The sequence below is a fragment of the Ischnura elegans genome, chromosome 7 (genome assembly GCF_921293095.1).
Source record: "Ischnura elegans chromosome 7, ioIscEleg1.1, whole genome shotgun sequence".
Taxonomy (NCBI): domain Eukaryota; kingdom Metazoa; phylum Arthropoda; class Insecta; order Odonata; family Coenagrionidae; genus Ischnura; species Ischnura elegans.
The window spans coordinates 90,764,781-90,792,739 of NC_060252.1; the positions used below are offsets into that span (position 1 = coordinate 90,764,781).

Consider the following 27,959-nt stretch of genomic DNA (forward strand, 5'->3'; position numbering starts at 1 on the left):
TGTCAGTGATTCCTAACAATGCAAAGACGAGATAAACGTCTGTTTAGTCTCATTTTCATCCTTCTACGTACGATATTGTCCAACCAAGGATATTTATTTCTATTCTCCGTGTCCTGCAAAAAATGCATGAAAAATTGTGTCTTTACAATTACTGGTATATTCTATGTCATAGTTCTTCGTTTAGATGAATACTCTCCCGATTAATTTCTAATCAATGCGTCTCACATGAAAATACTTTTTGATTCTATCCCTGTTGTTTTGTTTCCTACGCGCCCACGCTTCATATGTCGTCTGCGCTCGAGCGTCGTATGTTGGCTGACGTAATGGGAGAAATAATCGATCAATGTCAAATTCCTTATTTTTACGGAAATTCCATTCAAATATTCATTATTCATAGTAATTTTGTAGTAAAAATTTAATCTGAGCAGCATTATTTTTTCTTTCAGTTTGGATTAATTTTTCAAATAATACGTCGCTTTCCTCAGGTGGTGGATGACGTAGAATCACCCGATTGGGATGCTTCGCGATGATTGGACCAGGAAAATAGCATGATTCTTAAGTTCACGATGGCGGACCCAGGAGGCATGAATGTCCTCCAAGAAGATATGTCATATTTAGGTAACTCTGACAGCTTACAAGCTGTTCGAGGGATGGGATCAACCGAGATGAGTGGATTAGAAGGTTAGTTATATATGTTAGTTATATTATTTAAGGTATTATTTGCGAATGTCATTTAAGATCCCTTTTTCCCTGGACGTGAATGGCAGTCTCATTACAAAAACATCGTTAATTACCGTCTGAAAGCTCATCATGCCTCTCAAGCCTCTGATTTTGGCATAAATAATGAGAAAATATCATGTTAGAGCCGTTGTTATTATACGGTTGTCTGTCCAAGGTCATGTTTGTTATGTCCTTCCAACGAGTTTGAATGTATTTTAACTTTCTAACTGAGCGAATATTGGTATTCATTCGTGATTCTTTTTATTCCTTGTTATTTTTTACAGATATTATCAATTGGGACAATGAATTCCTGTCCAAGCTGATGGTTGACGAAACCCTGTTGGACGAACTCGCAGGGTCGTCAGAAGCAGACGAAAGCTTCGATTTTTTTCAAGCAGCGGCCACTACTGATGTTCCCATGCAGAAGCAGAGTCATTCCAACGGTTTTTTCGAGTCTTCGAATCCTGTCGTGTCTCATGGAAATCAGATGAGTCCTAACAGAGGGCCCTTATTGCCCTCGTTAAGTCCCGGCCCCCGTCAAAATAATCTTTCATCGCCGTCGCTAGATAATGTGGGGATGAATGACAAGTCGTCCAACATGGACACGAAGGTGTCTCATCCCAAGTTGATGGGTTCTTTGCAGACTCATAAGACCACGGTAATAAATAATGCCGTGACGCTACCTACAACTGTAGTACTTCAGCCCAATGCTATCACGCTGACAAATACGGGTGCTCAGTCTATAGTGACCCCTACATTCCAGCATGTGGTTCATCAACAACACATACAGCAGCAGCCACAGGTTTTTCAAAAAGTACAAGTGGCCGCTGCGGGAATACCACAACCCCAGATACTTCATCAGCTGACCCCTGCCTTGCAGTTACAAATGCATGCCTTGAAACAGCAGCAGGTTCTCCAGCAGAAAAGACATGCAAAACACTCACAGCAGAACCAGCCACTGAAGCCAAATACCCTAAACCAACAGCAGCTTCTGCAGAAGCAGCAGAATCAAGTTCTCCTGCAGAAAATGAGCCCTATGACATCCGATAAAATGCCGGTATGTATGTCGCATTTATTGATAGTCCATGAATTCTTTGCATTCAGAGTGTAGTTATTAATTAATACCCTTGCAATTTATTGATGCGGTGATACATAAGCGTTTGGAAAATAATTGCTGATGTGTGGAATGTCGCAGGTGTGCGCAGTTGCTGGTTGCGTTGCGCACGGCGGTCAATCACAGCCGGGTTTCCCCTAGCAAAACTAGAATACCTTCCGAGTCTCAATCTTTATGGTAGACTTTATTTTTTTTAATGATTTCACCCCAGCAAGCCTACCAGGCGTTGATAAATAATTAAGGGAACTTATACGTAATTCGTGTGATGTAGCTTGTTGTAGATGTACAGTGTCAGCGATTTACATCGTGTTAGATTTGACAATGAACCTGTGCGAGTCCATTTTCCGACGTATTCTCATTGAATTGACGCATGTCAAAGGAAATAATCTCGCCTAAGTTGGATAAAGTTGCGTCGCGCTTAATGTTGTCATTTTTTTTACAAACTGTGTCACATTAGCACGCTTCCACTAATTCTTATGGGCATTGGTGTGTGAGGTTTCCTTAAAATTTGCCTTTGTAATTTGTTCGTAGCTCCTCGTTCAGACGCAGTTGGTGAAATCCGAGCCACACATGGCCCAGACTGTAATGTACACCACAGCGCCTGTCACTACTGCCACTCCCACAACTAGTGGGGTTCTGGCTCCAGCCCAATCCATCCACACTCTAGTGAACACTGCAAATGGGACCATTTTGGCTACTGGTGAGTGGCAAGTGTTGAAAATATTATATTGTTTTAGTGAAATTACGTTTTGGGGCCTCACACAATTGCGTGACTTTGTTACATGAACTCATAGTTTCCAGCAATTATGAAAACGCTCCTTACTATCTTAGATTATGGAGCAATTTGACATTGATAATTAGTCGCTATCTGTGAATTTCATGCTGAAGCCATTTTGGTACTTAATTTTCAATTAAGCGTGTTGAAAATATAAGTTTTATACTAGTATGTAATGTTGTTAGTAGTATTCAGGTATTCTCCTGAGAATATATTATCTTCCCATAATTCAATGCCCAGTTGATACATCCTGCCATTTTTCACCATTGAGAACCATTTACCCTAATTGTTGATGTAAATAACTTGGTGGAATTTCTACAGTATCACTAAATAATGTAATTATACTTTTATGATCCATGAGGCCCGCATTCTACCTTTGTAGCATTTTCCTCATAAATTTTCTTTTTAAATTGTAGTTGTCTTGGTACTTATTTTGGTAAGAGTTGCATGTGGGTTGACGTCATAGGGCTTTTTCAAAGTATATTAGTGGGATGTCTTAGAGGGAAGAGCAGAAAAAGGTCAGGTGTTCGTTTGTGATCAGTGCTTCCTCCTTTACAATATTTAAAATTTCCAACTGCTCGCGGTTATCCAGCTGTGTTCCTTTCTTAACTCTGTGCAGCAACTCAGCTGTCAAATCTGCATGGTGGCCTTTCTCTCGGACATGGGTTGCAAATTGGGACATACTGGTGTTCTTGTTGTAATCTTTTCTGTGATATTCTGCTCATACCATTAGGCTTCTCCCTGTTATTTGTCGTCACAGTCATCACATTCCAGTTGGTAAACACTGCTCTGAAGGGCAGGTTCTGTAGAGTCTATGACTGAAAGTAGCATACTTTAGAGGTTTATGTTATTATAGAAGGCTGGTTTAATGTTCATCACTTTTAGTAAATTGCCTCTTTTAATCAAGGGTTGCCCTATTTTTTTATTTTGTTGACTATTATTATTTTGACAATAACTGCAGTATTTGCTTGTGTTTACATTCTATTGTAGATGTCTTCAGCCTCTATCCCTCTTGCTAATATGGCTCTCCTTCGACATAATTCAATTTTTTGTAGGCATTCCACTTGTGCTGGAGGGAGAAAAGCTTCCCATTAATCGGATAGCAACCCTGTCAACTACAGCGGAGCCAAAGGAAAAGGAAGTGAAGAGGAGTGCTCATAATGCTATTGAAAGGCGATATCGAACCAGCATAAATGACAAAATTATCGAACTAAAAAATATTGTTGTTGGTGAAGAGGCAAAGGTACACTTTAACTTTTATACTCTTATAACTCTCCCTACTACTTTTTATGGACTCCTCTTTTAAATCCAGGGTTGCTAAAATTGTGCTTAGAGTTCACGAATTGCATAACTTCACTGGAACTTATTTTTGGTTGTGTTGCATTTTTTCATGGTAAATATAGATGAGTGGGTATTAGTCTGTTGGTAACCTCTCATTGGTAACACTATAAGTAACAGAGGTTTGGGCACCAGTAACAGGAATAGTGAATGAATAAAAATGAATCATACACAGCACCTTTTGTACAAGAATTTCACTTTTTATTTGATGGATGGTATCTTGCACCCTTAATTCAAATGGCAATGCAGTATTTATTACTAACTTGGTTGATGGTATCCCACTGGGTAGAAATACATAAATATTAGTTCAATGTTGTTTTACTTAAATGTATTCTTTGATTCCTACAGCTCAACAAGTCGGCTATATTAAGAAAGGCTATAGACTACATACGGTTCCTCCAAAATTCAAACAACAAGCTGAAGCAGGAGAACATGGCATTGAAAATGGCCTCCCAGAGGCACACACTCAAGGATCTTCTGGTGCCCGAATCCAATGTCCCAACATCGTCTAATGAGAGAATGCTCACAGAGTGCATGGGTGAGATCACACCACCCCACTCGGAGCTCTCCTCACCAGAGCTATCACCTCCACATTCAGATGACAATAATTCCCTCCCACCATCACCTGACACCTCTTTCTCAACCACGGTGAGTAATCAGCAAATCCTTTGTTGCTGATTGATTTAAAGCTTTAGAATCGTACTTTTTGAGAATTGAACTAAGGACGATTTTTTAAAACAATGTGCGGGGAATTACATTGAAATTGATTTTTTACACAATTTGTACGTTCACAACTTTTATTCTAATTTCTCTATCTTTTGGAGTTGTGAGAATGAAGTTCTCTATTGAAGTCAATGTGGTTACATCTCACTCATTTAAAAGAATTGTTTACAATTAAAGCCCAGCAGTGTGTGATGGAAATCTCTTAATAATTTGATATCATTGACATTTCTATATTGCTCTATAAGTTGGAAATTAGTGTAAAATATTTTTACCAATGTTTCATTTTTTCATGGCTTTAATTTTATGACAGATGGTGAAGGAGGAGGATGATGAGTCATCAATCATGAACATCACAAAGGGCATGCTGGACCATACAAGAATGGCACTTTGTATGTTTATGTTCTCTATTCTGGCATTCAACCCATTTGGTATGCTTCTTAACACAGTGTCTGATGTGAGTAGGGAGTACTCCTCCAAGCATGAAGGCCGAACGATCCTAGGAAACAGTGATGATGGTGAGTTCTTGGTCTAAGAAATTTGTAATCGGCTAGTTTTTTTAATGCATGCACTTTCAAAACTTCTCTTCTTCTTATGGCATTAAAATAGTGTCGCCTTGCATCTTATGTAGACAAATTTAGGCCCATTGCTCCTGGTATATTTAGCACATATTATTCTCAGTGAAATTAATTACCATGATCTGTTTATGTATTGAATCTCTGCCATCTACCATTCCCTCATTTAGCTGTTCTTGCTCCATTACAGTGACATCTGGAGATGTGTGGCAGTGGTATAATTCATCTGTTTTTATATTCCTCTTCAACTGTGTGATCTTCATGAGCTGTTTAATTAAAATATTCATGTATGGTGATCCAATTCTTCCATGTAAATCCAAGGCATCCGTCATGTACTGGAGGCACAGGAAGCAGGCGGACTTCAATTTGGCTCAGGTAAAATAAATGTTTATTTTCTCTTCTTAGTGTACTTTTGTAGATGAAGAATATATTTTTTTCTGAAGATGCAGAAACTGTAATCTCGCGCATGTTAGTTGATGATGTCTTCTAATATCTGTATGCTGTTTCATTTGCAATTTTATTTTTTTATTATTTTAATCAGATGTTAGTGGACTCTCCTTTTTTATCATTGGCTGTCACAGTAGACTCTCGTTATTACGAAGTTCACATGACCTATTAACCGCAGGTTTGTAATAACGGAGTTTGTATGAATATTTCTTGTGGGAATCATCGAAAGAAAAAAAACATACTTTGTCAAAATTTCTTGACTCTTCAATCTACTTCACTTATAATCTTCAGAGTCGAGTGTGTAATATAAACGTGATTACATTAATCTAGCTTGCAGAATAGCCGAAGCCGAAAAAAATTGCTGTCCACGTCCACGCAGAAAGAATGGGCGAAACAGAGCAGTTCTTGACTTCACACCGGATTAAATGATACTTTGTCAGATCATGTCCAAGTGCGAGCTCCTCTACACCACGTCATGTCACATGGGCAAACTTCGAAGGTGCCAAATTTGAAATTTCGGGTGTACTTGAATTTTTCGAATGTTCCTACCCCTGTAAGTTTGTAAATCCATTGCGAGTAGGAAGAGGACTAACTGTACATATTTTTTACAAGTGTTAATGAGTGGGTCATCATAATTCCACAGGAATGAAGCTTATTACATGATATTGCATGCATAATGAAGTATCTCCTACTGAAGAAAGAACCAAAATTGACACTGTTGGACACAGTATCAGAAGAGAACTTAAGCATAGATCAATGATGATAACGTAGCATAGTGTATATCCACCTAAATGCCGTTGCTCTTTCGCAGAACTTTGTAATACAGTTCATTTTGTAACTGCCGGGACCGGGACTGAGGTTCGTAATTTCATAATAACAAAAATTTCATAATAACCTTTCTCTTACTATATATTCGATAGGCCTTTTCGTTGAGACCGACAAATTGCTTCGTAATAATGAGAACTTCGTGTTAACATCGTTTGTATTAACGAGAGTCTATTGTATATACAGTAAAACCTCCGTACAACGAATTTGAGGGGACCGGGAAAATCATGACTTCGCTGTAGAGGGTTTCGTTGTATAGGGGTAACGAGCGGGTTGCGTCTTCGCAGGGGCACAAAGTGTTCCGTGTGCTTTACGATGCAAGTCGAGCAAATTTATCAATCTTGCTTCATTCGCCATTAAAACCTTCCCTAGAGTGATGATAAACAATTTTTTTTAAATTAATGTCAAAGGATCACGTCTTAAAGAGTGATCCATAATTTTCCTGAGTATCTAGTCGGCATTATTCTTTGAGTGTAATAATTGAAGTCGATATCAAATGGCAGTTTTGTGCAGCAAATTTGCCTGAAAGAGCAATATTGCCCAAAGACTTACGAAATAAAGTGCATTGTTGGCATCCTATTGAAATTCCGGTAAATATCTATGTTCGTGACCGGTATGTACTAATATCTATAAACGACGATGGAAGTTAGGTGGGGCGTGTTAGTTACCACGAGTAAAATCGTGGAAGTCGGCAATCAAAGTAACAATGGCAATCTCAGATGATAATGCATTCAGTATGACCGATACTCCTCTCAGGTATAACTTAATAGAAGCTGGACACGATCAGTATTCCGCTGGTACACCCATTCCTCGGTGCCAAAACGCAGTACTATCCTCGAGTAAGCCAGGATAATATTTGAATCCACGCTTTGTCGCCTTTCATCCAGTGTTTAGGAGGGACTAAAAATCTCCATACGGTTTCAACTTTAGCCCGAGAACCAAGTCCGAGACTTATACGCCCGAGTTACCTAAGGAGGGGGTGGTAAAAAGGTAGGGAAAAGGAGGGGGTCGTCGCGACAAAGGAGCCCGCCGACGCCCTCGGGAGAGGATAGAATGGGAAGGTAAGGAAGGAAATCCCGGAACCGTCTTCAGTCATACGCTCAGCGAAACCAAGCTTACGCAATTACTTTACCCACTGATAGACAAAAAACAACAACTAAGTATTCCCCGAGTATAAGGACAGTTGGAATCGTTGGGAATTCATCCAGTTCACCTCTTCATACTTATTGTTAGTCAATTTTAAGCGAGGTTTGTGGTTTTTCAGTCCTTTACCGAACGTATCTCTCGTATGTGCCATTTGCAGGCCATAACTATTAAACTGGGATAATTAGTCACTAAAGCACTATCTAACCAATTCAATACGACTTACGTTAGCAATCAGTTACGTTACGTTAGCAGAGAATAAAAACACGTGAAAGAACCTGATCCCACTCCTTTTCGCGTCTTTTATGACACTTGAAGGACTTCTGCCCAAACCAGGCGAAGATCGATAATCTGAAAACTCTAGTTGCACTGGTAATATTTCATGCTAACAATTTGGAATGGAGATGTTTCCAGTTGGACACAGCAAGAAGTCTAACCCCACGCACGCACTGAAATGAGGAGGAAAGGAGTGGATTTACAACTAACCACTCCCAAACATTTCATACCAAAATGTCTATTATTCAATAACATTTCCCCTCTGAAAGGAAGAAGAACTACGCACTTAGGCGACTTTCTCTACAATGCTGCTGTTATCTCCCCTCCCCTTCCACGTTTCTTCGGGGAGCCATCCCTCTCCTCAGTGATTCCCCTTCCCCTAACCAAAATCTCATGCGTCTCCGACAGTGCGTGACCCTGTGGTCTGCCGCTCTTCAAGTAACCCAACTTATTTGACACACACCCAGAAGGAGGACAAAATTCATGTATTAGTAATCTGCCTTTCGATTTATCTCTCCTTCACTTACCTCCTCACAAATATAAATACAACATCGTCTACTGTCCTCGCTGTATATACAGACAGCTCTCTTGAGACTTACCTCAGCCGAAACATTCCATATTCTTTTCAAATGAGTACATTTTAGGAAGTTTAAACAAATTTCGAAAAAAATGGGTTTAAATAATATTTTTAATAAATAAGAGACGGTATCTGTTTTTAAGTTTTTTAATCCAAAATTATTCTATTTAAAATAGTTTTGCAAAGTTGTCTGCCTCATCCTTTTTCTCATTTCTTTACTGGCTGCTTGCTCAACCTGCCGCAGAATTTTCAAATTTTCTATTCCATCTTCTGAAGTAATAAAAACTCGCTCCAAAACATCTACTGCGTCCACCACTTCCTTCCAACTGGGGCGCACTACGCAATTGCTGGACTCTTCTCTCTCTTCATCGCTCACATCCTGCGTCTCTGTGATTATTTCAGGATCCTCATTCTTGCCAAAAACAGCGAGATCATCATCAATGTTTGCAAAGTCTTCGAAAGATACCCCTTCAATGTTTAGCAATTGTGCGACTTCGCCCCATTCCTCCCTCTCCTCCGGCTGTGGGTCGTCTTGGACGTCCATCTCTCCGGGAAAGCCTGCCCTCCTGAAGCAATTCGTGATTGCGCTCTTCTCTACTCCATCCCATGCAACACAGAGACGCTGAATGGCTTGCAGGATGTTCCACTTCAGTGATTTGATGTCTTCCGTGTTTCCTATTCTAGGTAGAAGATATTCAACCAGCTGCCTTCTATATGCCCTCTTCACGAGGGAAATAATCCCCTGATCGAGTGGTTGCACTTTGCTCGTGCAATTAGGGGGAAAATGTACGACTTTCACGTTTCTCAGTTTCATATCTGATGTTTTGTGAGCGGTGCAGCCGTCAAGGAAAAGAATAATTTTTCTATTTTTACCCCCCATGACTGCGTCAAGTGATGCGAGCCACTCTCAAAATAAAATTGCCGTCATCCACGCACTTTTGTTATTCCCATAACGGCATGGCAATTTTTTAACATGCTTGAAGCACCTCGGACTAGCAAATTTACCAATCACGAAAGGCTTCAACTTTTCTGACCCGTCACTGTTAGTGCAGAAAAGAACGGTCAATCTTTCTTTACTTCGTTTGCCCCCATGGCAAATTTCTCCCTTGGTAGCTAACGTGGAGTCCGGAAGGAGATTATAGAAGAAGCCAGACTCATCGGCGTTAAAAATGTCTTTGGGATCATACCCAGCCACCAAGGAAGGCAAATTTTTCTTCCACTCCTCCACCACGGCCACGTCGACTGCTGCTTCCTCCCCACATACCCTGAGAGTCGTCAAATTCCACCGACGCTTAAATCTTGAGAGCCATCCATTAGAGGCGTGGAAATCATCTATCCCTAATTTTAGGGCTATTGTTTTCGCCCGGTCCTGTAGGATGGACCCAGATAACGGGATATTGGCACTTCTCACTTCCGTAAACCACTCAAATACTTTCCTGTCTAATTCGTCATTTTTGCATGACCGAGACCTCTTCCTTTCCGGACCAAATTTCTCAATACCATTTCCCATCTTGTGCCTGTTGGCAATAATTGTGGAAAGTGTGGATGCCGGAATGTTAAATCTCTCCGCAATTGCCGTTTTTTTCTCTCCAGTGTCGACCGATTCCAAAATTTGCAACTTCGTTTCAATGGAGAGTTGTCGGCGTTTTTTGGTGGTATTGGCCATTTTACTGTAAAGGAATAATTATAATAATAAGGAAGGAATAAAAATAACCGAAAAATACTCAATTTATAGAAAAATTAAGAAAGAATAATCTCAAAATATTTTCCAGTTCGTACCGTAGAAGCAAGTCCTGTTGTCACAATTAACTCGTGCAGCCGTTTCCACAGGTAATGACTAAAGCAGACTAGGACAGACTATTCCTATATTTTCTCAGCTCCTAATAATCAGTAAAGCGAACAGGGAATGAGTTCCAGACTTCAATTGTCCTCGCACACAGGAAAGATATTCGAGTCTGAAGAGTCGCATCTTTGTTACTACTGAATCCATTGCGATGAAGATAAAATAAGTTGAAGACTAGCCAAATTTTTTATATCATCAGTGATTCCTCGATAGATAAAAAATATTTGGTTTTGAGCAAAACGTAAAAGATGTCAAGTAACGTAAAAGATAAATTCTTTTACGTTACTTGACATTGCTTAGCGATGCCATCAGGTATGTACCATGCATGAAAATTTGGTTGGTCGGAGTTAGTGACTGGTCAAGTGGGGAACGGGTGCGCTGGAGGGACGTGGCGGGTTGGAAGGGGGGACGGGAAGAGGAAAGGTATGATGTGATAGGCAAGGCACCTCAGGCCATTCGTCATACCATGTCACTAGGAGAAAGGGTAGGGTAAAGGTACGGAGAGGTTTATTGCCAAAGGTGATGGGAATTTACGGAAGGGAATAGGATAAAGCGCTAGAACGTAATAATTAGCCGTGAAAGTGGAGCTGCAGTTTTTGAGTACCAATATTTTGTTATCAAAAAGTAGTTAAAATGCTATATCTTGAAGGATCACTGATAATTTTATTCAAAATTGTGAAATAAATTGCCTTTAATTATTATACAATTGCAACAGATGAATTACTTTACGAGATGCAATACTTCAAAACATCAGTGATTTTAAAGGGCAAAATAATTTCATGACGTAATAGAAAAATTGGTAGAGAATCATCAAATAAAATGCTTTCAGTCTTACCTGTCTTCCGCAACGTATTCGCCCAATCCGTGTCACAAGTATTAAATTTCTTGGCGATCGGCGTGGAATCCAAATCAGCTTCGAAATTCTTCCAGTTGGACCAGATCCCCGTCGAATTATGGGCGTTCCATAAACACAATGAAGATGGTATCCTCAAGCAATCGAGCAAATATATGTACGATCTCGAGCAAACGCACCACTTGCAGGTTAACAGACTACATCCATCAAGGAAAAGACGGTTATATATATATATATATATATTTGGTGGAGGGGATTCTCCAGATTTTCCTCTGGGATGGGGACAGAGTAGACAAAAATTTGCGCTCATTGGTTGAACACCAACCAATGAAGTTTTGAATACTTCGCCATAGTAAACATACATTGTCAACTCCGACGGTTCCCACCATAAGAAAAAGTAGGTACAAATAAAGCCAATGCTTCGCTCCCCGTTAGCTGAGAAGGGTGATAGAGGAGTGGATGAGTAATCAGTAGTTATCTTAGTTGACTATGGCCTTCACCGAGCAAGATCACATTACGTAGAAATCTTCTCAGGTTACCTTTCTGTACTGGGTTACAGCTGGCCGGCTGCCACTGTTACGCCCCCGCCCCTCTCGGTCCATTAGTCATCCGACCCGCTCTCACCCTCCAGCTACCTGGGGGGGAGGGGGAGAAAAAGGCAACTCCCCTCCCAACTTCGCTCGCAACAACTCCGAAGAGACATTTGATACGTAGAAAAAGGCAACTCCCCTCCCAACTTCGCTCGCAACAACTCCGAAGAGACATTTGATACGTACTTTCGGAACAGGGGTCGCAGAGTGAGTTGATACGAGACAAGCAGATGGTGGCGAGCCAGTTCTACATAGTATGACTTATCGGGGCCGTGTTACACTCTCACGCGTTTAGAAAATATGCATGTGAATCCAAGGGCTCGTTTGAGCTTGCGCCTTTTCCGATGTTGCCGTCGATACTATCTTCATTGCCTTAGCAGACACGTCAACGGCACCCTCCGCTGTAGTTCTACTTCCTGCTTATTACGTAAATATCTAAGGAAAAATTATAAAATGTAAAATACTGCGTTTATTCTCAATAATTCGTTCTAGAGGGGCACTTTTCCTGTTTTGGGCCCAAGTGTGGACTTCGTTGTACGGAGTTTTCGTAGTTAGAGAGGTTCGTTACGCGAGGTTTTTTTGCATGCATTAACCATTGGAAGGAACCGGGACCGGGCCATTAACTTCGAAATAGAGGGGTTTTCTTAAAATTTCGTTGTATAGGGGTTCGTTGTATAGAGGTTTCACTGTATTTCAATGTGCTTATGATTCCTTTTTGCCATTATGTCTATAAAATAAAGTCGTAAGTTGTTATTGATATGCTTTGTCCCACCATCAAAAAAATTTGAAAACATGGTTGAAGGTTATTGGCATTAGGAAAATTAGGCTTCAGAAAATTTGTTTCTCCAACATTACTGTGATAGAGTATAAAATGCAATTGACTATCCCTCTAAAATTGGTGGCAAATCAGCTATGACTGTTGTGGCCACAAAGCCTCATTAGCCAATGTTTCAGTGGTGTAATATTTTTGGGAACCAATTGTGATAAAACATTTGGATGGAGAGAGTTGGTGGCAACCATTTCATTTCAACAGTGGTGGTCATGGTTTCTTTTTCTTACCAGGGTGATCTGTCCGGAGGTAATCAAGAGTTGAAGAGATGCCTTCAAGCTTATGGACGTCCTTTGCCCACATCAAAGATAGAGTTCTTCACGTCAACCATGTGGCAACTGGTGAGACAGATGCTGCATCGTTTGTGGATTGGCCGATGGCTTGCCAGGCACTCTGGTGGATTCTTTCTGGATGTGTATGTGCCATATTTCTGGTAGCCCCAGACCTTAACTGACTGCACATCATGCCATCTTTATGATTAATCTTAGCATTCATCTGATGCAAGCTAAACATCTTGTGTAATCATCTGTACCTCTATTATTCCATAATCAGTTCTTTTGGTGATTATCATAAATTTCTTGCCATGGTATAAATGAAGCCTCTTTACTTTCTTTCAAAGTAAATGTTGATATTTGATTTTCTAATTGGTAAATAATAAGGTGGGAGGTCTATGAAAAGGCAAACATGTATACTCCTTTTGTTAAATTGTGAACCATACATTTTCAATTTCACTGTCAGTTATTTTATGAGGAGTAGTGCAATGTGAATGTGGTTTAACTTCTAGAAAAACTTTGCCACCTGTCCTTTCTTATATATTGAATTTGGAGATTTTATATCCTACCAGAAATACTTTGATGTAGCTTATGCAGAAAATTTCTGTGAAAATGGCAGTTTATATTCGGGGATTTCGTTTACACAACCTTATGTCAACAATGTTAATGTGAATGGGAAGAGTAAATGAATAAATGATGAGAGAATTATTTTGGATTTACTTAGTCTACAGCAAGCTGGAGTTCTTCACTTCGGCAATGAGCCATAGTTAGTGGATTGGCTTTGTACTAACTTGTCCCTCTGGTGAAAAGAATGAACAACACAGGCACCTTTAGACTTACATACTCAATGTTAATACTACTACTTAAAATGTCACTTACATGTGATGATATAATTGTTAGTATAATACTGCTTACAAATTCAAGGGTTTCTAAGAAAGCTTATAGGGAGAGATTTAAGCAATTCTTATGTTTAGTTGTTTCCTCACTTTGAGAGTTTTTTCATAATGTAGTTTCCTATACTTGCATTTCAGCTCTACCCGGAGGGAAGCCGTAAATTCAGCCAAGGAGTTATCTCTGGTGTATCACAAACTTCACCAACTCCATTTAGTAAGTGGAACTCATGATTATGGTGGACTTATGCTGGCTTTTAATGCTGTCAACATGGCAGAGGCATCTTCAGACCTCCTCCCTCCAGAGCAATTGGCAGACATATATGTCGCTGCAGCCTTACGCATCAAGGAAAGCTGTCCATCTTTTCTGCAGAGGCTGAGTAGGTCAGTATCAGCCATTTTTTGTCCCATTTGTAGTACAAATTACTTGCTATTACCATTACAATGCTACAAAATTCAATTAAGGTTTCAAATTAGACTTGTTCACACTAATTTCACTGTATGAATTATAGTCTTTGTTGTGTGGCAGAAATCCTCTTTCAGTAGTAAAATATTCTTTGAGTTGTTATACTCCTATGATATGGCAGGATACTTTGGCAGGAAAACTGCCAGCATTGACATGGAAGCAAATATTATTTGCTCAAACCTCAAGCTCTGCCTTCATGTATTTATGTACCTAATTGTATTGCTGAAGTATTGGTGTGTGTGCCTTCGTATATTCATGATTTTGTCTACGTTTTTTTTTTTCATGTCTAGGTATTACCTTGGACTAGCACGTCACGTCTGCTTGAAGCATTGTAGCCAAGTGCCAATGCGTTTGCAGTGGCTATTCAGTAGTTATGGGCTCCGCTTCTTTGTCACGCAGAAGTGGTCCTATGGCTCAGTGACACACAACTCACTCTTCAGCAGTCTGGGCAACAGATCCGATCCATTAGCATACGCTGCCAGGGTGTGTATTTCTGCTATTAATTTTTTATTCTGATTTTTTTAACTTATAAATTTATTTTGAATAACTGTAGTTCTCTTATGAGTTTACAGAGTGAAGGTATGGGTGAATTTATGCCTTAGCTTCCATTTTTCATTGGGCCTTCCTTTTTTGTGTTGGCATTTGGCAAGTGCTTTTGCATTTGTGATTGAAGTATTAGGTTTGTTGTGGTGATCTATGGGTTGTGTTGAATGATGCATTTCATTCTATTCATATCTCACTTATAGATGTATAGAGAACACCTACAAGAAAGAGCACTGCAGACTCTTGTTGCTCCTGGTGGTAGAATAACTGATGCATGTGATGATGAGCCCATGAGGAGAACTCAAACTGCAGATGTTCTTACGTACACTCGACTCCTGATGGAGAATGCCTTGGCCTCAGATTCATCCTCTGCTGATGTAATGTTGTCACTTGGACCAGGAAGCTGTGAGTATATCTGCAACGTCATTTTTAATGTATGACCAAGTCAGCTGAAAATCTGTTACAGATGGGCCTCTTGATGGCAGTAAAACTTGAAAAAATGAAAACATGGAGAAGGAAATATCCCAATACAGAATGAGCTCAGTTGCAAAAGAGCGTATAAATAGAGCTCCCAAATCTGAATGTTTTATCTTCCTGCAGTCTTCAATTTTTTGTGATGCCATTGGTTGGAGGAATAAAGTTACCAATAATTCCTAAGCATTGTTAAATTTCATGTTCCTCTTTAATTTCAGGCTCAGATGAAGTTGCTCATTGGTGGGCATGTGTAGTCTCGGTGGCTGCATACTGGTTGCTTGGTGAAGAGGGAGAACAAGCTGAGCGTCTCTATGCTCGAATCGAGGTACTGCCTGAGTTACTGGAGAAGATGAATGATCCATTGCCGAGGGCAGTTCTTCTGGCCTTCCGAGCTCAGCGGGCACTCCTCTCAAGACCAAGCCGTGGCACGTCAAGTCGTGCAGTCCTTAGGTTGTGCAACACAGCTGGTCAACTTCTTGATGATGCTGTGACATATGCAAGCTGTAGGCAGGCCAACAGTGGAATGGCTCTGGTAGTGCATCTTTTTCCTTTTGTTTTTCTGATTATATTTTATGGTTCAGCTCATAAACATTGTGAAAGTATTATTGGACTTTTTTTTTGTAAACTTTTCCGATTTTGTGGACTCTATAGCCCTTGTAAATTTTCTTTATAGTAAGCAAGCATGGTAGTTTTCTCATTGAAACACTGTAAATTTTCATATCAAGATTATCAGACGAAATAATAGTTCTGTAAAACATTGTGATCAAGATAACATTGTTTTGCTGTTACCATTTTGCTCTGATAATCGTACTTAGAAAATTTAGGTTTGTTTCTTTGTAATGTAATGTTGTCAGATGCAATTCCCTGGAAACCGTCCCAATATTTTCTGTGCTGTGTATGGTTAGATAATGGAACTTATTTTGGAACCAAATGCAAACCCTCATTCAAAGTTTCATCTAAGCTTATCTATATCAGCCTTTAATGTTTTTTTTATGAAGATGCAGAATTGAATTGGGGAAGTTAGGTATTTTTTATTTTTTTAGCTGCTTTATATGACTTCCTTTCTCTCATGTTAGGAATATTACTACTATTTTATTTGACATCAACCTAAATGTTTACATTTAATATTTATGTAACTTACATTTTGGTGGCTGCACTCAATGGTTGGAGCTGCAAGAATTTCCAGTTGTTTTTTTATAAGGTGTTTCTGTATTCCACCACAGTATTCAAGCCTTTATTTAGTTAGTGCTCTGATGGAGTGGCTGTGCTTGACCTGGAAATACTTCCTACTCCCGGGGTGCATTGTAGTTGCATTGCATGTGAATTTAAAAGCTGCAATGTTTCCTCAGTGCAATCCCTGAAGTTGGGCCTTTCTGCATCCAACATGTTATCTGCAGTTAAATTTTGCCAGCATTGGTATTCAACTGTGTTATAAGATTACTTTGTGATTATGCAGTAATAATTAGGGCATCTTGTATATTTATCTACTACCTTGCGGTCAAAAAAAATTTTTTTACCATGAGGTAACACCTTTAAATCTTTTATCTTTTAAAATACTTCTTACTATGTAAAAAAACAGTAGAATGTGGAGAAGTAACTGATATACCTTTTTTGTGGATAAAAATGCTCTTAAACTTTTGGAAGGTTCATTCACTGGGGCTTCAAGTTTTACCATTCCCCAAGAAGTAAGAGGGAATTAACACCTACATCTTATAATTTAAAACCAAGAAATAAATATACATATTTCATTGGGTTTAGACTAAAAATTTTCTCTAACTCACCTTTATGTCTTGAAATGAAAATGAATTTATTTTAATTAAATTCCAGTTAGCTCAGCTGCTTATATGTGATTGGCTTTTGGAGACCAGGACAAAGCTGTGGGAGGAAGAAGGTGTTGAGTCTGAGTCTGGTTCTGTTCTCTCTCTGACCCCTGTGCCTGCTCCTGTCCTAACTGGCTTCCAGCAGGATCTTTCATCTTTGAGGAGAATCACACAATTCATCCCAGTAAGTAGCGATCCATATTAACTATAATCTTATTTAAGAAAGCTTTATGAATATATGTTAGTTTTTTGATATATTTTATTTTTCTTCATTAATTTTCTTCCAAATAGATCAGTGTACAAGGAAATAAATTATTAAAACTATTGACAGTGACAACTTATTATTGGTTTTAAAATTAGTTAAATAAGTTGATCACTGTCTATTCTACTTCCTTTATTTGGTGCACTTCGACTGGTCTAAACACTCATGTGTCATTTTTCTAGTGGAAATGCTAAGTACTATTAATTAAAAATGAGGATATTCCATAAAGCCAGCTCTCATGCAATTGAAAATGTATAGTTTTAAAATATGGCCTGAATTCTCCCAGAACTTGAGTATTCAGCTTGCAAAGAATTAAGACAGATCTAGAACCATATTTTATATTATTCAGTGTTCAAATGAGATATATATATGCGGTATTCACCAGGTATCACGTTTTTCTTTTATCTAGTCTGCTCTCCCGCGTGTCTTCTTGTTTGAAGCTACAGCCAGGCTCATGGCTGGTGCCTCACCAGCCCGGACTCAGCAACTCCTAGACCGCAGCCTCCGTCACAGACATAATAGGTCCTCAGTCATCTGTAGGAAAGGGGGTCAGAATTTATTTCATTTCACTTTATTTAAATGGGACATCTAGTTCAGCAACAGTAATGCATTGCTAGAGATCTCATATTTAAATTAAAATGTTTAGTAATGCTAGATGATCTCTTTTTGTTTTCAGATCTGTGTAAGTTAATTGCTCTGGATCGTTCAAAGCTCTTAATATGATTTAATTCAATGGTCTCGAAAAGTATACTTTATGTCTCAGTAATCTTATAATTTACTTTGGGGCAGTAATTGAATTTAAACCTATGCGTATTTCTTGCAAAGAATGTATGTGTGCTCTTGGTTTTTCTCATGTAGTTACAAAATATTGCCATGAGTCTAACACGTACCAAAGAAAATTCATCGCAGACCAATGTGTGTCACTAATGAACACAGCCGTGTGGGTTTTTAAGGTTTTCTTGAGTTTTCTTCAAAGTTGAGTCAGTGTCATATTTACATAAGGGTTTTAACTTGCTGGAGTAATAAGTATACATTTCTATTCTCTCAATACCTATTGCCCCATCAATAATCAATGATTTAGTATTCATAAAATCTTTGCTCAATTTTTGTTCAGACAAATCGCATCACCTTGGTGGAGGGGACAGGGAGCATGCTACAGCTCTGTACATCGCCTGCCGTCATCTGCCCACACCCCTGCTGTCATCACCAGGTGAGAGGGCTGGTATGCTTGCAGAGGCAGCAAAGACCCTGGAACGCATTGGAGACCGCAAGAGACTAGATGACTGCTATCGATTGATGAAATCCATTGGAAACTCAGTGACAAATTAATGGTATACTGTGAGGAAGGAATCTCACTCTTGTCAACTAGGGACATGTTTTTTGCCCTGCTACGTGAGATAATGTTCATTCAGAGAAAACTTAGTTTTTGAAAGTGTTTTCTGTTTATACTTGGAGTTTGAATCCAATGTTCTGTATTATTTTGAGAAGTGAACTTGTCATCTTAGGAAGACCTGAAAATGGATCTCTGAATTTCAAGTTAGATCAGTTCATTAACTTTTCTGCTTGTCTTTCGTTTTCAATCCTGTTTGATTCCAAAAAGAATACCAGTTAAAATGCTCAAACTGTTCCTTCATCTTGGAATTAATGGCAGGAAGTGTGTAAATAAGTTAAGTTTGTCGGGTAGTGTGTGTGAACCAAAGATGATACCATAAATAAATGGTCTATTCATAGGAGTCCATTTACTTTTTTGGGTGTGTGGAATGTAGTTTCCACTAATGTAATATAAATGATCATTTGTACAAAAAATATAAGCCTGCTAATTTGAAACTTTTAGCAGTTAAAAAAAAGTTGTGTATAAAATATTTTATATTTCTATTTAATAAAGCTATAATAATATAAAGATTATACCCTTTAAATTTATCATTCACACTCGGGGGATAACATCATCAACAACAATACAGCATCCCAAAAAAGTAAAAGTCAAATTTTTTTGAGTGGGTAAGTCTAATTCTGAGCTTCATCAAAAGAGAAGTGATACCTGGGTCGACCCAATCAAACCAAGGGAAAATGGCCTGCTCTACACTTGAATGTTAATCAAATTTATCATGGAAATAAGAGCAATGCTGCTGTCATGGGTTGACGTATCGGTCTTACTGAAAATTTCACAGAATAGAAGGTGAGCTAAATGACCTACAGTGGAACCTCGTCAAAGCGAGTACGGGCTATAGCGACACCCCCGCTATTACGAGAGATAGCCGATGCACCGTCAATTGACCCTATAATAAGCGTGTTAAAAAATTCGTTTTTACGAGACCCTTTCGGTGTTGGCTCTCGCCATAGCGAGGGTTTCACCGCCGGAAGACTTACATCAAGACTCCTTAACCTCTGTAATTGCTAGCGATCTGTTAGAAATGAGTCTCAGTAGGAGTGCTCGGTCTCAAATTTATGTGGTAAACTGTTGTTCGATAAATATAATGATTGACGAAACAATGCTTTGCATGATTTTTATTCAGTGCGGCACTTATAAATTGTTTGAATAGTTAGTCGTTATTTGAGTAAGGAAATTTAGTGATGCAAAAAAACATCGCATTTCGTCTGGATTTATGCTTACGTTTATCGGATAGATGATTATCTGTCGCCGCACCACTCCTGTTCCTGTATATCTGTTCGCAACAGGTATATTGGCTATTATTTGCTCCACCTCCGGTAAAGCGACAATTCGCTATAGCGAGTGTTTGTTAGGACACCGTGGGGTGTCGTTATATCGAGGTTGCACTGTATTTAAGGAGGGAAAAACAAAACAGTTTATACCTCAATAAATAACTACTACTTTGGCCTCAAAGTAAAAGGGTATTGCCTATTTAAAGGGGCAAAGAATTTTCTGCTCCCTGTAGAAAAAGTCAAATGTGATTTACTTTTGCACTGTTAAATGGAGCAATTGACATAGCCCTTTATCTGTAGTAAAATTAATGCCCCTTAGAAATTTTGCTATTAATCTTACAGCTCTTTCTGCTTTATCATTAATAACTGTGGGTTTTTAAGACAACACCAAATGGATCTGAAATACCAAGTCCTTTGAGGAAATCCTTCTCAATCCTCTACAGCAGGGGTCTCGAAAATATGGCCTGCGGAGGTCTTTCATCTGGCCCGCCCACTCATTTCAATTAGCGCACGATTCTAACTCTGTGAGACACCGCTGGGAGTATTACGAATTTGCTACCCTGCCCGCAGGGGTGATTCGGAACTTGGAATGTGGCCTAATAAATTGGAGACCCCTGCTCTACAGCATTGGGTGTCTCTCTCTGAAGCTTGATGAAATTCCTGTGGCAGAAAATTTTTATATCTTCGTTTTTTTTTAACTTGCCTACAGTAAGCTTCTATTTTATCTATGAAGCTACAGCCAGTTGAAAATTTTCAATTTCCACAGTAATCAGAATTTTTGGTTCAGACCTTGGTCGATTTAATTTTACTCATGCAGTATTTCCCTAGTATACGAGAATTTTTAAGCAATTGTACTCCAGCAAGACTGCTTGGCCCTTCCTATTCTCATGGTGTGTAGTTTCTCTTGAAAATTTGTTAGAAAGATATTTTGCACCCATCTCTGCACTCGCCATCAAAATATCATTTTCAGAAACTAAGAGATTGCCTTGATGGGGAGTTGTTTGTGGATCTTTAAGGAAAATAGTTGTATGCGGCAATAACTTACCTGAAGATGGAATCAGCAGTAAGGGTACCCTATTGCTTTGTTTGCAATTCTTTTAGTGAATCTAGGTCTGTTTCACTTCAAAAATATGAAATGTCATCACCTTCTACCTGATGGCTATTTAGTAGAGATGTGCGAATAGTATCCGCGAATACTCGAATATTAGAAAGTATTCGATATTCGAGGTTTCGAATAGTTATGCGAAAAGTACCGCCTCGAATACCTCGAATACTTTGAATTACGCGTCATACACTGTCGCACGCACGTCGTTGGTAATTGACTGGGAAAAATGTAGAGAACTGTAGTAATTTAGTGCTCGCAGCGCCGTTTTACGCAAGTTGACGAATTACATCAAATTCGTGGATTTTAGTGGTGAAAAGAGTTCGACGAGGGGAACCGAAAATGGTCGGGTGAAAAAATCCGAAAATCCCCGATTCCCCCCACCAGGAGAACCTCAGTGCCGTGGGATAGCAACCTTAGGGCATTTCCCACGATCCGCTATCCCCCTCCATTCAGCACTCGCCTCACCCACTCTGACGCTTTCCTCTTCTCCGAAATCAAACAAAAGGTCCCAGCTCGCGCAGGGATCGCATTACGAAGACCCCTGCTTCGAAAAAAATATCGAATTACGAGAACAATAAAAACGTGTTTCACGCCCTCCCCCTTTTTCTCACCCACTGACCTTTTTCTGGCTACCTGCTTCGAAGTTACCCATTTCTGGAGGTCAACTGCTGTGTGAGTACCGTGGGATACTTACATTAGCGCATTTCCCAAAATCCGGTATCCCTCTCCATTCAGCACTAGCCCACCCCTCTGAGGCTTTCCTCTTCTTCGAAATAAAAAAGGTCACAGCTCGCGCAGGGATCATATTACGAAGACCTAAGCTTCGAAAAAATACCGGGTTACACGAGAACAATAGAAACGTGTTTCCGGCCCTCCCTTTCCTCCCCCACTGACCTTTTTTTCCTACCAGCTTCGAAGTTCTCCATTTCTGCGGAGGTCAACCGCTGCATGAGTCATCTATTAGCACAAAAGGTGTCTAAGAATAACTTTCGTCAATTGATGTTACACCTTTATTGAATTGAAATATTAGTAATGTGCGCGTAATTTCAAAAAGAATAAGACCAAACACGACGTATTTCTGAGTTTATTTAAGCATTTTACGCAAAGAAATAAATGTCAAAATACGACGGAGACCTAGCATTCTCGCGAAACTCGATATGAGCAGCAGAGCTTCTCGGAAGTTGATGCGGTATTTTTTTCCGAAAACATATATCAAGTTACAATTAATGAGTGGTGCTATAAATCTTTATTTTTACAGTCCTAGACAAAGGGATATTTTCACAGAATATTTGGTTTCTCCCTGATAGCAATTCCAATTCATCTTCTTATCTCGTGAGAACTCCCAAAGATGGACTGAAAATAATTGAAGAAAATCCGGTGGAAAAGAGCTTGTATTTTGCAAAATGCCTCAGATTGTCAGCTAGCACTTGGCAGCAGAAGTGGGGGTAAAGCGATGTTAGTTGAATTAATTATATGCCCAATTGTTTCCATAAAATTAAAATATTCATTAATCAGCTAAATTCCTGTTCGAATCCTTTAAAGTAAATCAAAATTACTCCCCAAAATCTTGAGTTGCCTGCTGCATAGGCAACCGAGTCAAACATTCCAGCATTCATCATTTAGTATTCGAGGTATTCGAATATTCGAGCAATGATTTAATATTCGAATTCGATATTCGAATTCGAGAAATCTGCTATTCGACCCATCTCTACTATTTAGCAATATTTGGTGTTTACCAAGGAATAATCCCATGAGAATGATAAAAGAGTGTATAGAAGATGGTAACAATTCGTTGAATTTATTTTGCTGGTTTAGGAACAATTGCTTCTGTGTTTCTCTGAATCACCATGGAAGGGCAATTGGTTTCGGTGACCAAGGGAAGAATTTCCCCAACCAGATATTTAAGGCCAAATGAGGAATTGGCTGTGGTAAATTAGAGATCTGATGAAGCAACAAGATGGGTGATGGACTTAAGTTTTAGCACTGAAATGGGTTGAAAATACAGAAATGTTATACCAAATAATTAATCCCATATTTGGCATGGAGAGTGTTCTAAAAGAGAAAAATAACTGCCCAAAGTTTGAGGGAAATACTATTCTTTTACTGATTCAAAAAACTGGAACATACTTATTCCTGTACCTAATCGCGTAAGATACCTACCTAGAGTACATACATCAATTTTCCAAAGAACTCAATCAATTGATGTGGTTAATTTGTTATCTCAGTGCTTTGGATGAAATGAGAAGTGATCAGTACAACCACCAATCATAAAAATGCGGAAGTGGAAACGTTACATCTATGAAAGCTATCAGTGCAACTATAGCAGTATGCTAGAAAAGCAGTATAGTATCTACATTCAGGGCCAATTAAAGTCACAAGCAAAGAATGTGGCTGCATAAGGTGCTAAGCAAAAGTTGCCTAAGCGCTCAGTCCAACGTTCAGTACTAATTGAACAAGGAGATTAAAGGTTGATGGTTGATTTATTTAAAAAATTATTGTAGATAGCTATATACATATATTGTAAAAAGGATACCGATAATAGATATGGAATGTTGTGCACTTACACTAGAAAAATGTCTAGAAACGGCCCTGTCTACAATGCATTTCCTGTTTTTGTTGATTCTATACATGTTAGGAATAGAATGAAGCCAAGGTTCCAGGGCAGTTTTAACATCTGTATCATGTCTCATTTCTCTTTCTGTTTTCTCACTCACTACACAATTTCTTCTTTCAACCGTATATGTTTCAGTTTGTAGGTTTTATTGAACAATATGCCGTCTGATCAATCGAGCACATTCCGTATCAGTATCCTAGGGCCGTCCTTTATATTGTTCTAAATTCTGTCCCACTATGATTTAGTTCACTAAGATTCAAATATTCCCTACATAATTGGCAAAATTTTAGAGTATTAAGGATCTTTTTTACAACTTCCTTCCCCTTTCTATCTACAAAACAGAGAAATTTGGTGAGCAATGAAAACCTTTCCTTGCTCATTGCATTGAGAAAAATGGAGTTTCTAATGCATGTTTTCAACTAAAATACATTCTAAAGCTTGATTTCTTAATTATTTCCATCTTTATCTTTATTCATCCACGGCGAGGATTGGCCCTCGCGGATGCTGTATACAACACATTTATGAAAACATTCGATACAACGAAACATACAAAACATGTACATTGGATTAAAACATTAGAAACACATACATTACAAAGATTACATTTAAAATAAAAGAGAAGAAAAGTCCAGCTCAAAATACTCATGAATTGAGTAAAGTGGATAATTGCACAGCCACTTTTCCAGCACATTTTTCAGTCTAGTGATGCTCACTGATCTGGCTTTGCTGGGTAATTTATTAAATAATTTTACTCCCAAATTGTCAGACTGGTTGTTGGTCTTAAACAGCCTACAGTAATTAGTATTTAGGCTATTTTTAGCCCTAGTGTCATGAGAGTGGATGGTGGATCGAATGGGGTAGGTATCTAAGTTATCTTTAATGTGCATAATGCTGCGAAACACAAAGAGGCTGTAGATGGTGAGGATATGAAAGTTTTTAAAAATTGGCCTGCAGTGGTCACGGGGCCCAGCACCACTCAGAATCCTCACTGCTTTTTTTGCAGTTTTAGAATTTCTTTGGTTTCATTTGCATGTCCCCAGAGTCGAACACCATAGGCAAGAATACTATGAAAAAAAGCAAAATAGGCTAATCTCATGTACTTTTCATTGATACAGGTTTTAAGTTTCCTCAATAAGTACAAAACCCTAGAGAGTTTTTTGCTGACTAGGAAAACATGTGAATTCCATGTCAATTTAGCGTCAATATTGAAGCCTAGAAGCCTGACAGGATCATTGTTTAGCTCAGTACTTTTAAGACAGCATGTAAGATGTTGTGTCTTACCATTGTTCAGAAAGAGATTATTGGCTGTAAACCAGAGTTGAGATTCTTCTATTGCCTTTTTTGTAAGAAGTCTGACTTGGCTAGGAGTATTGCATTTCTGCACCAGAGTGGTGTCATCTGCATATATCATGCAGTCCATAGAAAGATTGTAAGGTAGGTCATTGATTAGAATAAGGAACAAGAGAGGACCAAGGACGGACCCCTGAGGAACTCCATGTTTCACTGGAAGAAAATCAGATTGGTTACAATTTACTTGTACCATCTGCTTTCGATCAGTGAGGTAAGAGGTCATGAATTTCAGCTCACTGTTATGAAAGCCGTAGTATTGGAGTTTTTGCAGGAGGGTAGCATGATTGACGCAGTCAAAGGCAGAGGTTAAATCACAAAGTGTGAGTGAGACACATTGCTTGTCTTCAAATGCCCTTGATAAATTTTTTACCACTGACTCAACTGCCAATTCAGTGGATTTCCCCGGGCGAAATCCAAACTGGGAAGGGGTGAAGAGATTGTGTTTCTCAAAGTGTACTAGAATTTGTGTATAGGCAATAGTTTCTATTATTTTAGCGATCACTGATATAATGGTGATGGGCCTATAGCTGTTGGGAAGAGTAGTGTCTCCTTTTTTGAAGACAGGTATGACCTTAGAATATTTTAAGGAGTCTGGGAAGTATCCAGTGGAAAAACAGGCATTAATAATAATAGATAGAGGATGAGCTATAATATGTATTATGGACTTAATCAGATCATTGGAAAGCCCATTGATGTCACGACTGGTGGAGTTTTTAAATTTTTTTACTACATTGAAAATATCCCTCGTACTAATCCATTGCCACTGAAATTTAGGAGGGGATATCAGGTGTTTATTGAGTAGTGCTAAGGCATCACACCTGTTATTTGTGATTTTTGATAATGTGGTGTCCACGGAATTGACAAAGTGATTGTTGAAGGTATCGGGATCAATTGTAATAGGAGATCTGTTTATAGAAGTGCCTTTTTCCCTATTGATCACATTCCAGGCAGCTTTGAATTTATTAGAGGCACTATTAATGAAATCCATGTTCGCATTTTGTTTCGCTTTTATTGCTGCGAAATGATACTCCTTATTCAATCTTTTATACACTTGTTTCAAATCCTCAGTGGGTAGTCGCTTGTACTCATGATAGGCATGTAGTACACTTTCCCTGCGTATTTGGACCTCGGGATTGTTTGAGTGGCCACGTGATTTAAAGAATTTTCGGACTGGGACAGCTTTTCTGGGAAAGGATTCATTAAAAAGGGAGATTAAGGTTTCAAAGAACAAAGAGAAATTTGAATGACTGTCGTTGTGTGAGAGTAAGCTAGTCCAATCCACACCACCAAGCAGGCCTTTAAAGACTTCAAGGCCGTGAATGGTGATTGGACTTATGTACCTAGTGCTGGATTCCCTAGGTGGACTATTGTTAATTGCAATCAACTGAAAGAGTATGGCCATATGGTCTGCAACAAGAGGATCGATGACAGTAAGGTTATATGCATGAACATTAAGAGTGGTTATCACATTATCAATACATGAATTGTTCCTCGTGGGTTCACTGTTTACACAATAGAGGTTGAAAGATCTCAGGAGATTAGACAGTTGCCTGCTACTCTTAGAGGAATATCTCATATCAATGTTTAAATCAGCACCAATTACAATGTTAGCATTAAACTGCATTAAATGACATAGTACCTTTTCAAGCTGTTCAAGAAACTTTTCAGGGTCGCCATTAGGTGACCGATATAAGGAGAGAACAATGAGATTGTATACACACAGAATAACAGCTGTGATTTCGAAGTGCAGTTCAATGCAGTACCTAGTAGTATCGATTACTTTAAATTGAAGGTTCTTTGATAAAAATATGCACACACCACCATGTATATGATGAGAGCGACAGAAAATTGAGGCAAGATTGAAACCGTCCACCTGATAAAGGCTCATCAATATGAGCAACCTAAAAATACTCTTTATTTCCACCAGAGTTTTAGGAACCCACTTTTGAAAGTGCGATTTCGTTTTCCTTTGTAATTTTCTCTGTAAATTTTCAAGAAACTGTGCTACGAAGCTGTTTCTATCAGTCACTATAATTGAAATTATTTCATCATCAAAAAATAACTCCAATGCCAAGGGATCCTCTTTACATGGAATAGGCGATATTTTTTTCAACTAAATCACACGCAAAGTTTAGAGGTGTGTCTTCACAGCTGATCTCTTCCCAATTACTTTCTTGGAAATTCTCACAAAAATGAGATGGTACATATAAACTTTGAACCCGGAGTCTAGGAAGTATCCAATTGAAACATCCAAAGTGAAATCAGAACATTCTGCACTCTTTTCTTCCACAGCGTCAAACACAGGCTCATCTGACTACTCATGAGAGCTAGAAGGCATGGTCAACTAAGGAGGGGTTCAGATATGGAAGGGACCCAAGGCAAAAAAATATAAAACCACCAAAGGAAACATAGGCGTGAACAAACCCCAACCCTCAGCTTCAAATGTTGTAAATAAGATACCAGATGCTGGCAGGTTTTCGAGGTTCTGAGAACTATTGAGTGACAATGCCTGGACGGTCCATGCCTTCACTATCATTGCCACGGTAAAAGAGAAAGGAAGGATCATAATGAAAGAATATATAGATAAGAAAAGCAGATTATAATGAACCACAGAGGAAAGCATTCAGTGTCCCCACATAGATCACACAATGGCTAAGAAAGCACATAAATCAGAGCGTGAGTGGAAGACTATCTTCCATGAGTGTCCACTAGACACTGCTCCTAGAGGAAGCATCGCGGCATCAGCTGGAAAAAATATGAACACACAAACAAAGGCAATTGAGAGGCACAGAACGAAAGCAGGCAGTTATGTCTCACATATATACCCACCAAAAGTACATGTATGGAAGCTTAAGAGATAGGAATACCTAATGAAAC

At 39.0% G+C, this 27,959-nt stretch overlaps 1 protein-coding gene across 1 annotated transcript; it reads left to right on the forward strand.

Annotated features, from left to right (window-relative positions):
* Positions 1–543: 543 nt before the first annotated feature.
* Positions 544–19,143, forward strand: LOC124161832 (sterol regulatory element-binding protein 1). The gene is made up of 15 exons (XM_046538035.1): positions 544–681; positions 1,005–1,777; positions 2,366–2,534; positions 3,665–3,852; positions 4,296–4,595; positions 4,981–5,185; positions 5,433–5,617; positions 12,859–13,040; positions 13,929–14,171; positions 14,544–14,736; positions 15,000–15,201; positions 15,489–15,802; positions 17,098–17,274; positions 17,762–17,900; positions 18,467–19,143. The coding sequence occupies exons 1-15, from the start codon at positions 549–551 to the stop codon at positions 18,679–18,681; spliced, it is 3,618 nt and encodes a 1,205-aa protein (XP_046393991.1). The 5' UTR covers positions 544–548; the 3' UTR covers positions 18,682–19,143.
* Positions 19,144–27,959: the final 8,816 nt, after the last annotated feature.

Bases quoted from the DNA above. Each gene is read 5' to 3' on its own strand.
- LOC124161832 (XM_046538035.1), top strand. From the start codon at position 549: ATGATTCTTAAGTTCACGATGGCGGACCCAGGAGGCATGAATGTCCTC. The intron at 1,778-2,365 runs GTATGTATGTCG...ATTTGTTCGTAG, and splicing joins TGACATCCGATAAAATGCCG to CTCCTCGTTCAGACGCAGTT. The intron at 13,041-13,928 runs GTATGTGCCATA...CTTGCATTTCAG, and splicing joins GGTGGATTCTTTCTGGATGT to CTCTACCCGGAGGGAAGCCG.